Source organism: Bos indicus x Bos taurus, chromosome 25 (genome assembly GCF_003369695.1).
Source record: "Bos indicus x Bos taurus breed Angus x Brahman F1 hybrid chromosome 25, Bos_hybrid_MaternalHap_v2.0, whole genome shotgun sequence".
Classification (NCBI taxonomy): Eukaryota; Metazoa; Chordata; class Mammalia; order Artiodactyla; family Bovidae; genus Bos; species Bos indicus x Bos taurus.
In genome coordinates, this window is record NC_040100.1 from 42,386,595 (window position 1) to 42,399,146 (window position 12,552).

A 12,552-nucleotide genomic window follows, 5' to 3' on the forward strand; every position below is an offset into this window, starting at 1 on the left:
CGGGAGCATCAGGTTGTCGGGCCAAGCCTCCAAGCCAGACTCCCCCGAGCTGCAGTGGCACGGAGGGCCGAAGCTACGGCTGCCCGTGCACCCCCCTCTGCCGAAGGGCTGTGGTGGGAGCGGGTCCCGCGGGCTGTCTCAGCCCCACGCCGTAGCTGTCCTCACGCCCTCCCACCCCCACCCCCGGCAGGCTCCTGCACTACTTCCGCGGCCGCCACCACCTGGAGGAGATCATGTACAATGAGAATACACGGCGCTCCCAGCTGCTGGCGCTCGTGGACAAGTTCCGCAGCGTCCTGGTGGTGACCACCCACGAGGACCCGGTCATCGCCGTCTTCCAGGCCCTGCTCACGTGAGCTGGGTGGGGGCACTGCCTCTCACCCCCTGCTCCCTCCCACTGCGGGGCCTTGCTCTCCTCATCTTCGTCTTCAGGACAGCCTCGGGCCCTGGGCTGCGAAGGTGAGGCTCGTGGTAGGGGCGCGACCAGCACGCGGGCCTCTTGAGGGCTGCATGCCTCCCACACGATTCTGCCCGTGTCCCTCGCCGCCCTGTCTGGCCCAGCACTGCCTGCCTGCGGGCACCTCCCCAGCCCCACCTTCCTGTGTTGGCCTCTGGAGGCCGTGGCCAAGCAGTCCTCTCTGTGGGCACCCAAGGCACCAGGACCTGGCTCAGGACATCCTGTGGGGAGTCGTTCTGCTTCCCCTGGGAGTGTGTCTGCCGTGGTGCCCCCCACCCCAGCGTGGCTTCAGGCCTGAGAGAAAGTGGGCACGGTGGCCCTGGGTCACCGGAGCAGAGCTGGCTGCCAGGAGGGCTCTGGACAAGGTGCAAAGGACACTCTTCTAGAAACACAGCCTTTATTTCGTTGGTAAACAATTAAAAGTCCTTGTGGGAGCACGCCCTGGCTCCAGTCTGTGTGTCCCGCTCTGCCGCCCTGTCCACCACGCTGACCCAGGGGCTGCCCCGTATGTAGAAGCGCAGGGGCTTCTGGACCCACTCGCCAGCCTGGCCTATGCCCACACGGGCTGCCGCCACCACGGCTGGCTCACTGGGCTCGGGGGGGCCCTGCTCCAGCCACACAGACTCATCCCTGGCCAGGTCGCGCTGGTCGAAGCTCCTGTCGATGGCCAGGGCCTGGCACAGCTTGGAGGGGCCGTTGCAGAGCTCACGGTCTTTGAGGGCTCGTCCTGCAGCGCCTTTGCGGAGGGCGTGGCGAAGCTGCCGCATGGCCTCCAGGCCCCCCAGGGGCTCCAGCGCTCGGAGCAGGACACACGCCCCGTCCCCTGTGGGAGATGGAGCTTCCAGGCTGTGGTTCTCCTATCCAAGGCCTGACCAGAGCAGCTGGGGACACCTGTGCTCACTCTCTGCCCAGACTCTCTGCCTGCCACCCGTCCTGCTCACCTGTGCCTCCTACGGGCACCTCTAGCCGTGTGTCTACCAGCTGGGGAGGCATGGAGCTCCCTGGCTTCCTCTGGTTAGTGTGACTAGCGCTAACTGTAAGGTCGGTAGGCAATGGAAGCCCCAGAGACGGCCCCCCATGGGCATATGCCCATGTACACCCAGTGTACACAGGGTACAGGTGAGCCCCACCCTGTGACCCAGTGGGGAGAGGTGCCAACATAGCTCCCCACCTCGGGGCCCGCCCTCTCCCCCAACAGTCCAGGCCACTGAGGGAGGGCCGACACCCAGGGCCTGGGATTCCCCAGAGAATACATGCCTGTCCAGAGCCCTTGATCCCCAGCTGAGCACCAGGGTTGCTCTGGGCCCGGAGTCTGCCCCACCTGCTGGGATCTGAGGGGCTCAGCCCGACACGTGGCCAGCCCAGTCCCTCCAGGGCCTTAGCCACACAGGGCTTCCCAACAACACCCAGGAGCCGGCCTCCTGCACAGCCTGCAAGCCTTAACCAGCCACTTTTCAAAGCATTTCAGGATGGCCTGAGGGCGCCCAAGCCTGGGCTCTAGTTCCTCCATGATTCCTGGGCCCTCCCTCACCAGCTGCACAGCTCCCTCTGGTTCCACCAAGCGTGCTGGGTGCCGCCCGCACACAGGTCAGGGGAGCAGCTCACCCCTCCTCTCCGAGGATGCGTGTGAGTACAGCCCCAGCTCTTCCCACTGGGCCTCCCTATCCTCCCCCCTGGCCCCCCACCCCCCCACCCGCAGCAGCTGCTCGGTCTCCACCAGGCCTCCACCCCGCAGGCACAGACCGGCCCCGCTGCCCCTCCCTCCCTCCTGGATGATGCTTGGCCCCTGCAGTCTGCACCCTGCAGTTTTCTGCTCCCTTGACTGGGACGTTCCTGGGCATCCTGCTCACATGACCAGAAAGGAACACATTACCTCCCTCATCTGCCCAGTCCAACTGTACCCCCCAAAACCCCTTCCCTTCCTCACCAACTGCAGCCCCTTGTCCAAGTCCAGTCTCCCCTCACGAGGGGTTGGTTCTAATGCCAAAGAAAAGCTTGGCCACTGGAAAGTTCTCTGGGAGATAACAGGCCCCTGGGGCGGTCCCTGTCACTCAGTTTCACATAACTGCCTTCTGCGGGACGGGGTGCAGGGCCAGTCAGGGCTCCCCGCATCCTCCAGGCTGCGGCTCACACTCAGCATCTGCAGCTGTCCACCCTGGGCGATCACAACTCGCACGTCACTGCAGTTCTCCAGTGTGACCGACAGCCCTGACATCCCCAAGCCTTCATCTTGGGACAGAGGCTCAGCAGACGGACGCTGGAACTGGCTGGCCAGACTGGGCTAGGGAGACCTACTGCTGGGCGCCTCCTTCCCAGCACAAACGCCCAAGAAAACAGAGGTGCCTACCCACGAAGGACCTAGTGGGTCCCCCAACGAGGGGGAGCTCTAGATCAGCCTCTCTCCATTTGGCACTGCTGACCCTGGGGCCACCATTCTCTGTGGAGTCAGGCGTCCTATGCGTCATGAACGGTGTGCACCCTCCCTGACCCCTACGCAGGGGAAGCCAGGAGCACCCCAGGGCTCTGACGGCCAAGAACATCCAGACACTGCCTCGTGTTCCCCACGGTGGCAGGGCCATCCTGCTGAGACCCCGTGACTGCCCACTGGTGAGGTTCCTGCCTGAGCCCAGAGCACCCCAAATTGATCGCACGGTCGTTCCCCCCCAGTCGGCCCTCCGAGTCCTCCCGGGCCACCAGCAGCACCAGCGGCCACCCGGGGGCTCCTGCACCTGCCGCTCTGGGTTCAGGTTGATCTCTGAGCCACTGGCAGTGCAGCCAGGGTGATGCTGCAGCCTCGCTCCCAAGGCGCCCCTGGCTCACACACCTGCTCCCCGGTCCTCCTCACCTCGGCTGGAGACGTTCATGCAGAAGTACATGCCGTAGATGAGATATACGTAGAGGGTCCCGGGCTTCATGAACATGCCACGGTTGCGGGGGGTCTGCCGGCCACCCCTTGAATGGGCAGCTTCATCCTCTGGCCCCAAGTATGCCTCAGTCTCCACGATGCGGCCGCGGAGCTCTGTGCCGTCATCCAGTCGTCGGACCAAGATCTGCTCCGGGGAGGAAAAAGGGGGCTCGTTCCCTGCTGATGGCCCGCGGCCTGGACGCCCCTCCCCAGCTTGGGATGTCCCAGGACATCCGCATACAGCCGGGCCGGCCATGGCGCCCCCCATCCCGCTGGGCCGCGGGCCCTGCTCAGCGAGTGTCCCGTCCACAGGGCGCAGCCGGCCTGGCTGGGGTGTGTTCAGCACTAGCGAGTCCTCACGCGTCCTCTCATGGGTGCCCTGCCCTCCATGCCCAGTGCCCCCGGACCTGACGCTTAGCCTGAGGCTGAGCGGTGTGAAGGGCACAGGGCCCTGCCCGGGATTCCAGGGCCCGTGGAACTCTCCACCCAGACCAATTGCAAAGGGCTGTCATGCTCAGCGCCCATGCAGCCAGCTCTGAAAGCAGTAGGACCAGCTGCCCCACAGTGCCCCAGCCTGGCCCCCAGCCCTGGGGTGGCAAGCTCCTTGAACTGGGGGTCAGCACAGGCAGTGGGCCGGGGAGTCGGGCCTGGCGCTGGCTGCCTTGGACAACACCCTGGGGCGGGGACTGGGTGGGTTTGGGGTTGGGTCCAGCGAGGGACAGAGGCTGGCTGAGCACAGGGCGGGGGCAGCTGTCAGGGGCTGTCCCCTGGGGCCAGCAGAGCACCAAGGAAAGCAGGCCTCAGGGGAGTCAGGGCCCTGAAGAGTGCTGGGCACGCCAGAGCCGGGCCCGCCCGCCTGGAGCCCTGTGCCCGGCGCCTGCACCACGCAGCACAGTGGCCCGGCCCTGAGAATGGCTGGCAGGCATGCCCAGTGTCTGCAGCCCCAGGTCTGACTCAATCAGGGTTCATGGTGTAGTATCAGGGATGGCCACCTCCCCAGGACGTCCCCAGCACCTGCCTTGTCCTTAGGCCAGAGCAATCAAGCAGATGGCCAGGCCACTGCCCCTTAACCCACGGAGCCCACTGTGTCTGGCCAGGATCAGGAAACAGCCTGATGGTTTCTGCGCCGCCATGGGGTAGGCGGAGCCTCCCGCAGCCCTGTGCTCACGGTCTGCTCCTGCCCCGAATCTCACGACCTTCTCTCAGACAGCAGGAGTCGGCTGCCCCTCAGCCCATCACAAACATCTCCTGCTTGCTGGTGGGGGTCCTAAGAGGACCCTTCTCAACCCACGAGGGGACACAGAGTGGTTTGGGCTGTTGTGGCAACCCGTAGCTCCTTGCACTGACCTGCCCAAGGATGAGTGCACAACCCAAGCCTGGTAGGGGCTCTACAGAGGACATCCACTGGGAGGGTCTGAGAAAGGTTCTCCTCCTGAAGGAAAGGGGCACACGGGATAAGACCTTCCCTTCTCTGCTGGACACTGCCCTGTCCACCCTCAGGCTCAAATGGGCATGCCGGGAGCCCAGGGGGAGCCTGTGAGGACCTGGGGTCCTCGACAGGACGCTGGACTCACCTGCCCCCATGCCACTTCGTGTGAGGTCATAACCTCTCCTGACTCCACATGCTTTCAGGACCTCCTGGCCCCTGAAGCTCAGAGCATCCTCAGAGGAACAGACTGCTCCCTTCTGGACGAGTGCACACTTTAGATCACGCTCCACTAGCTTACATTTTAGGGTCTGTTCTTGGCACCAGTTTTCAAATAGCCACAGAAACTGAATCTCCTTGGCTATTTTAACCTCACGGTAGACTCATTAAAGGACACAACGTAGCCACAGAGCCTCCAGGACCACCAGAAAGCCAGGGTTTTGGCACCAGGACTGTAGCCCGATGGTGCTCCAGACAGATGTGGCACATGCTGTGTGCACACTGCCTGGAGCAGGCTCCCCGACGGGTGCTGGGCATCCAGCGGCCCCCCCAGGGGTCGGGGCTGCAGGTGCTGCTGGGAAGCGAGCCAGTGGCAAGGAAGAGGCTGTCTCCAGCCCGTGCCGATGCAGGACAGCCTGTGTGCCGTGGGCTCGGCTGCTGTGTGTCTAAGGTGCTACACACACAGACCAACTCCGGCAGGGCAGTGGCTGTGCCAGGGGACAGGGCAGGTGACAGGGCCAGCACAGACCACAGTCCTTGTGAGAAACCCAGGGCCAGCGCTCCCATGCCCCAATGGAAAGTCCTATGCTGCAGCTGCTGCCTCCTCACTCGCACTGCCCAGAGCAGGCAGACACCCCAGCAACCTCGGCATTCTTCTCAGCCAACCCTGCCCCAACCCCTGCTCCAGGCGACTCAGGTGAAGCTCCTCAGGGCAAGTGTGGGCAAAGTGGCTGACTGCGTGAGGACACGCAGGGCCAAGTCAGGGACGTGAGCCCAGGGGGAAGAGGGCTGTGCCCACAGATGCTGCCCGGTGATGACTCTTCACGCGGAGGCCACGCTGCTACATTTCTATTACCTGTCCGAGAAATGCCCGGGCCAGGGACACTGCGGGCTGGTCGAAAAACGCTGATCCCAGGCGAGCAGGACGGCCCTCCGGGCTTGAGAAATAGATGCTGCGCGTGGGGCCCAGGGTCGCGGGCGGCCCCAGGTGCAGCTCCTTGGGGGAAGGCGTCTGGGTCCCGTCTGATGGGTTCTGATGCCGCTTGGCCTCCAACGCTCGCTGCTTTTTCTGCCCCATTGTGCAGGAAAGCTGAAATGGGAAAGGACAAAATCATCTGGGGAGGACAGATGGTTGTTCAGTGAAGTCAGGAGCTCAAGGACTCATTCAACTGCCTGCCTGTTCACCTCCTCATCTGCAAAACGGGGGCAACCAGCTGCAGATGATGCCACACCTGACGTGCTCTGCCCAGGCGGGGACCCGGAGGCCCTAGGAGATGACCGCACGTAAAGGCAGTGACAAAGCAGCCACTCTGCCCCGTACGCAGCACTTACACAGCTCAGTGGCAGGGGGCTTCAGGGCCCGGGGAGGGGACAGTGGCACCCAGGCCTGGGTCAGGGCTGGTCCCCGCTGACTGCCACTCATCACGGGGTCCCCAAGTGGACTTCTGAGCCCTGGGCACCTGACCCTGACCAGGAACTTTAAGTCAGCTGTGACCCCAGTGGGGCCTTGGCCGAGGAACAGACTGGGGGGTCGAGTCATCCACACCCCTTCCCCAAGTCGGCAGGACTCCCGCTGTGCCTGACCCCTCCTACAAGGGCCCAGAAGGCCTGACACCCCCGTGGGTGAGCACCAGGTTGCTCGTCTCCTTGGCTCAGGACAACCCTGATGAGTCCCCAGCTGTCCTGTGGCTCGTGACTCAGGATGTCAGAATAAGGAGAAGTGAAGCAAAGGTGAGGTCCCAGGAGTGAGGAGGCTCCGCCAAGACCAGCACACCGCCTGCCTCCCAGCTGCTGCCGCAGGGCCGGGGACCTGACCACACACACCCTCACTCATTCTGGGACCAGCCAGTCTCCCAGGGAAGATGCAGGTGAGCACTGGGGCCTGGACACCCTCCTCAGGGGTCGATTCCAGTGCCTCCCTGGCATGCGACAGACCCATCATCTTTAACGTAAGTGCTGACACTATGTTGTCTGGAGCCACTGGTCAGCTGAGAACAGATGCTGATGTGACCGCGACTGCAGCCTAGCCCATCTTCCGATACCGAGCGTGGGCTCGCGCTCCGGGACGCTGCGGCCCTGCTCCTCAGCCCGGGTGTGGCTCGCGGCCTGCCCAAGGCCCCGGGCTGACTCTGGGTCTCTGCCCTGACCCACCCTGGGGGGTGGGGACTCATACAGCTGCCCCAGGAGTGAGGCTCAGCGAGGCCCTGGTTCAGATCCCCGGGCTGAGGAGTGGGGTGAGCCTGCTGTTGCACCCAAGAGTGCCGGCTGCCCCAGAAAGTGACTTAATGTCTGTGCCTCTGTTTCACCTGCAGAAAGGGAACCAACATCATCACACAGGGTGGTTCTGAGAATAAAATGAGACGCCGGGGAAGTACTCAGCCAGCCTACAGCCAGCCTTCACTAGTGTTAGGAAGAAACACCCTCATCAGAGCGCAGAGCTCTGGGCAAAACCTGGGGAGGGTCTCTTGCCAGGCTGGGTCTCCCCAAGGGGAGGGCAGGAAACAGCCGCCTGGAAGCAGGCGCCCAAGACACCTGCCAGCCCTCCGTCAAAACCTGGGCGAACAGGGTCAGTTACAGAGTGTTTATCCGTCTGGGACACGCATTGGAGGGAGGGCTGTGCGGAAGTAGCCTCTCGGGCCAACCGGACGGTCACGTCTGCGGCAGGCGGGCTCCGGGCAGGGGCCGTGTGAGCCGGGCCGTGTGCCCAGCATGTAACCAGGCAACCGGACTCGGGCTCTCCTTCCTGGAGGCCTCGGGCTGGGCCTCGACTCTGCTGGTGGCAAATGGAGCGGCCTAGCGGGTCCGACCCCGCCGGCAGGGCTCATCTAAAGACTGCACACGCAGAGGGGCGGCCCGGGAGCACGTTACTGGCTCCCGCTCAGGGCTCACTGCGGTGGGGCTGAGACTCCGGGGAGGGTCTCAGCCCAAAGCCTGTCCTTCGGCCGTGCGCCCTCGGAGGGACGTGCTCCCGGGGTGCGCACTCACCTGGGCCCCGCGACGCGTAGGCTTCCAGCGGTCCGCCGCGGCTCCGGACACGCCGGCGCGGAGCCCACCCAGGAGCCCACCCGGAAGCACCGCCCGGTCTGGGGGTGGAGCCGGCGCCTGCGCGGAGGAGGGCGGAAGGCCGGCTGCGGGCGGGGGAGCGGAGCGGGGCGGGCGCCGGCACGGGTCCGCCTCGGCCGGGGTGGGGGCTGGCCTGGGGACCCGCGTTTCCCGCTGGCGCCCCTGCCTGGCACCCCCACCTCCCATCTTGGACGAAGCCCGCGGCTGCTGGAACGCTTGCAGTGTGAGGGGGAGTAGGCAGCTGGGGTGAAGGGGAGCCCCGGGCTCCTCACCTCTCCCAGTGGCATGCCCCCCCTCTCCGCGCCACACTTGCACCCTGGTCCACCCTCCCCGACGCAGCCCAGCCGCAGAACGCACGCCTCCACCGGCTGGTCTGTCAGACCTCCAAGAGGCCTGGTCTGTCAGACCTCCAAGAGGCCTGGTCTCTTAGGAGCCTTGACTGGGCCCCGGCTGGAGGTGTGGTGGTTTTGGGGTGCACGTGGAGTGCGCCTGAGGGAGGGGGCATGGGAGCCCTGGTCCTTGAGACACGCCTTCCTGGACTGCGGACGCGCATTACCTAGGGGGCATTTGGGTGGAGAGGATAGATTGGATGACGGAGTGGGCCAGGAAGACTTTGTCCAGGAGGTGGACCCAGGCCTTTCTGGAAGCGCCCCCACTCCCAACACTTAGGAGTGGGTCCCAGGACAGTGTCTCAGTAGTGGGGCCCCCACCCCTCCCACCACCTAAGGATGCTGAGAGGAGCCTACACAGTTCTGGGGGTGAGCGGGCTGGAGTGCAGTCGGGCCAGCAGGAGGGCTGTGGAGACCTCTGACCACCCTTACTGCAGGGCAGCGGCTGGGGGCGCTGTGAGGTGCATCACTGCCCTTTTGGGCAGCGTAGGGAACAGCTCTGCCCTGGAGCGTGGCCTGAGCTCTCTGACCGGGTCACCCTGGCCCTGTGAGGGGCACCCACTGGGCCTTGGGGAGCTGCTGGGCAGAGGATGGTGTGGGGGTAGGGGGAGGTACCAGGGCCTGTGACGGGCCAGGATGTGCATGGCGCCTGGTCAGCAAGTCCAGCTCGGAGAGCCCTGGTCTCCAGCACCTCCTCCTCCTCCTCAGACCAGCCCAGGGGCTCAGCTCCAGCGCAGGCCCAGGCCCTGGCCCAGCTGTGCACCCCCACCTCCCAGGGCCCCCACGGGGACTTCCTGCGGAGGGAGGGGCAGCCTTGCAGCGCCTGCTGGAAGCCGCCCAGCTGTGTGTGGCACCAAGGGCTGCTTCCTTCCGGGGGTGGGCAGTGTGTCGTCAGTGGGAACTTGTGAGGCAGGCCTGGATGTGACTCCCACCCTTCTTCCCTCCTCACCCGCTGCAGCCTTTCTGCCCTAACAATGCCCCCACTTCCGGCCTTCCTGTGTGCCCAGCCTCCCTCCCCCTGCCCTGAGGCAAGCTGAGGCTGCAGTGGGGCCCATCCCCCTGGGGGCGCCAGGGGCATGGTGGCTGCTGTTTTGGATTCGTTCTCATTTCAATTTCACGAATGGTGCGTGGACCTTGTAGAAATCTCGGGAGTTCACACATTCCTTCAGGGTGTCTTATCCCCAACTTGAAGACGAAGAGAGGTTTGGAGGGCAGCCCAGAGGGAGGAGACGGGGCTGGAGCCAGCAGCCCCTTCTCCAGATGTTCAGCCCAAGTGCAGGGCCTTGCACAACCTCTGCCCCCTCCCGCCCCGGCCCCCCACTTCCTGCTTTGTGGTCTGAGGCTGCACCGCAGGCAGGAAGTGGTGAGGTGGTGGGCTGCGCGTTCCCACTGTGGCCTACAGGGCGGGCTGCGGGCTGGCCGGGGTGAGAAGCGGGTGCTCAGCAGGGGGACGGGACTAGGACCTTCTCCTCTGTCCCCAGGGTGCCTGCCTGCTGGGCTGGGAGAGGCTCCTTGGCGGAAGCCCTCAGTGCTCTGAAAGGGGTTGGTGCCCAGGGGAGCTGCCCCACGCCCTGGAGGGAATGGTGGTCCCTGAGCCTTGAAAGGACAATGGCTCCACGAGCTCCCACCTAGCACACTGCTCGTGGGCCTTCTCTCTGTGCCTCTGTGTGGGGGCAGCGAACGCTGCCAGAGGGGCCGCGCTGTCCCTGAGGCTGCAGCGGGGCCGCCTTGGGCAGGGGCCTCTGTGGCCGACGGGCCCGGGGCATTCGGGCAGCGCGGCAGCCCCTGGCTGCGTCGCCCCTTCCTGGGGCTGTGCTGCCAATGCTGCTCCCTGGGGGCCGGGTGCTCGGGGCCCCCTTGCCCGGCCCCGAGACGTGGGGAGGGGCAGCTGCCTCAAATAGCCAGTGACTTCAGGCCCCTGGCTGGCCTGGCCCACTGCTGCCTCTTCCCCAAATAGCCAGGGGCTGGTCCTGAGCTCATGCAGGCCCCCAGAGTTCAGGCGGGCCTGCTGAACTAACCCCTAATAGCTGGTAGGGGTGCCTCTCAGTGGTTGGGCCCCCACCCCCTCAGGTCCTAGAGCCGTCCGCAGGCAGGGAGTGGTCCACACACCGGGCCAGCCTGTCACCTGCACACATCCGAGGCGGCTGCAGTGGATTCCTCCTTCCAGGGCCTCAGAAAAGATGAAAGAGGGACTGGGAGCTGGTCCTCCGTGTCAGGAGTGCCTCTGTCAGAGCACAGGGCAATGAGGCTGTGCATGTGTCCCTGTGGCCGGGGTCCGTGCCTCTGCTCACACTGTCCTTCTGGCGTCAGGGTCCTGCTCAGGAGGCCTGGTGGGCTGAGAACCTGTGGACTCCTGGGCTTGCCTGCCAGGGTGGACGTGGCAGCCACACTTGTGAGGGGCAAGGGCCTGCAGCAGAGGCTGCTTGGGGTCTCACAGGCGTGGGGACAGAGAGGGTCCCGTGGAGGCAGCCCAAAGGAAGCAGGAGGGGGCCACCCTCTTCGGAAAGGCAGCTTGCACTCACTGAGGACAACTCGAGGTGGTGCTGGCTGGGGTGGGAGTGCTGCGGCGGGAGGGACTAGGAGGTGGGCCCAGGCCTGGCTGAGGGCCTGCTCTGGCCGAGCTCCTGGCTGCTGGGAACGAGAGTCTGGGTCACGGAGGGGTTCTGGATGCCCTGCAGCACCCGCTGAAGGGAGACCTGTCAAGCTGGACGCCCGGCCTTGGCAAGCGCTGGAGGTGAGCCCAGGCGCTGGGCTCCAGAGAGGACACCACCAGCTCCGGCCCTGGCAGCCAGGCTGGGCATCCAGGTGGACAGGGCAGGCTTACTCCTGGCAGGGTGGGGAATGCCAGGCGTGGAGAGACTGTCCTGTCTCTGGCTGGGAGCCTTGCACGGACGGGGAGGTGGTGTAGCCAAGGTTCTTGGGTCACACACCCCCCCTCCCCTTGAAGGACCCTCCTGTAGCCCCTCCGAAGCTTTCATTGTCTCCCTCAACCCAAGAATTGTGTTGATTTCCTCGAGTTCACAAAGGACCCAGAGTGTGCAGACACCATGCTGTCCCATCCGGCAGTGTGGACAGGCAGTCAATCAGAGGGTTCTGTCCCTCTCCCAGGCTCCAGTGACCAACCTCAACTAGTCCACTTTATTTTCTGTGTGGGCAAGGACCAGGGCACTGTCTGAAGCCATGCCCTGGGCTTAGCTTACTGACCTGACCGAGGCAGCTCCTCTCTTCAGAGAAGACCACTGCCTCCTGGTCCCAGGCCAGCAAAGGGCCCCTGAAGACACATATGGGGCCTCTGAGGCTGGAGGGGCTGGGCCCTGTGTGCCTCAGGAATCTGCACCCAGTGGGAGGGTCTTTAGGACCCCTGGTCCCCGGTTTGCTTCTGAGGAAGCCTGTGCCCCTCCCCAACGTGTGGCTCCCGGTTAGCTGGGCCCATTCCGGGGTCTGTCTCTGGTGGTTGTGTCAGGAGAGAGGGACGCAGGCAGACTCCCTGCAGCAGCCTCAGCCCTCAGGCTACCTTGTGTCCAGCTCAGGGCGGCAGAGATGGGCCCCGGGCTGGCGGGTGAGCTCTAAGATAGGGAGAGCACGCAGCGGGTGCTGCTGCCTCTGCTGTGGGGCTCCAACCTGACGGGGGGCGCCTGCTGGGGGAGCCAGGCTCCAGCGGGCGGGGAGCACGGGGCCTGGGAGGAGGTCACGGCTCCTGTCCTGCCTTTGGTTTGAGTGCAACTGAGTGTAAGTAGGCATCAGTGGTTGTGTTCACGTGTGTAAGTGTGCGAGTGAGCATGGAAGTGTTACAGTTGTGTATGCGTAGGTGTGGGTATGGGAGTCTGTAAACAGGAGTGGGTGAAGGAATACGGGGGCAAACCTGAGTGTGAGCGGGTATGTTGTAGAAACTAGCAATCGAGAAACCAAGTGACACTCGGAGAGTTGGAGCTACTGCTGCTGCTGCTGCTAAGTTGCTTCTGTCGTGTCCGACTCTGTGCGAACCCACAGACTGCAGCCCACCAGGCTCCCCCGTCCCTGGGATTCTCCAGGCAAGAACACTGGAGTGGGTTGCCATTGCCTTCTCCGGAGAGTTGGAGAACTTGGGTTTATT

General features: G+C 64.6%; 2 protein-coding genes across 3 annotated transcripts in view; one reads left to right on the forward strand and one right to left on the reverse strand.

The window, feature by feature from the left end:
* Positions 1-894, forward strand: part of NPRL3 (NPR3 like, GATOR1 complex subunit) — a 33,238-nt gene extending 32,344 nt beyond the window's left edge. For both annotated transcript variants that reach the window (XM_027526600.1, XM_027526601.1), the window contains one exon: positions 191-894. In XM_027526600.1, coding sequence (XP_027382401.1) covers positions 191-356 — 166 coding nt within the window. In that variant the 3' untranslated portion in view covers positions 357-894. The remainder of the gene's footprint in view (positions 1-190) is intronic.
* MPG (N-methylpurine DNA glycosylase) lies at positions 838-8,118 on the reverse strand. The gene is made up of 4 exons (XM_027526603.1): positions 7,993-8,118; positions 5,864-6,097; positions 3,303-3,507; positions 838-1,280 (listed from the first exon to the last, which is right to left on the reverse strand). The coding sequence occupies exons 2-4, from the start codon at positions 6,083-6,085 to the stop codon at positions 874-876; spliced, it is 834 nt and encodes a 277-aa protein (XP_027382404.1). The 5' UTR covers positions 6,086-6,097; positions 7,993-8,118; the 3' UTR covers positions 838-873.
* Between the last annotated feature and the right edge of the window lie 4,434 nt (positions 8,119-12,552).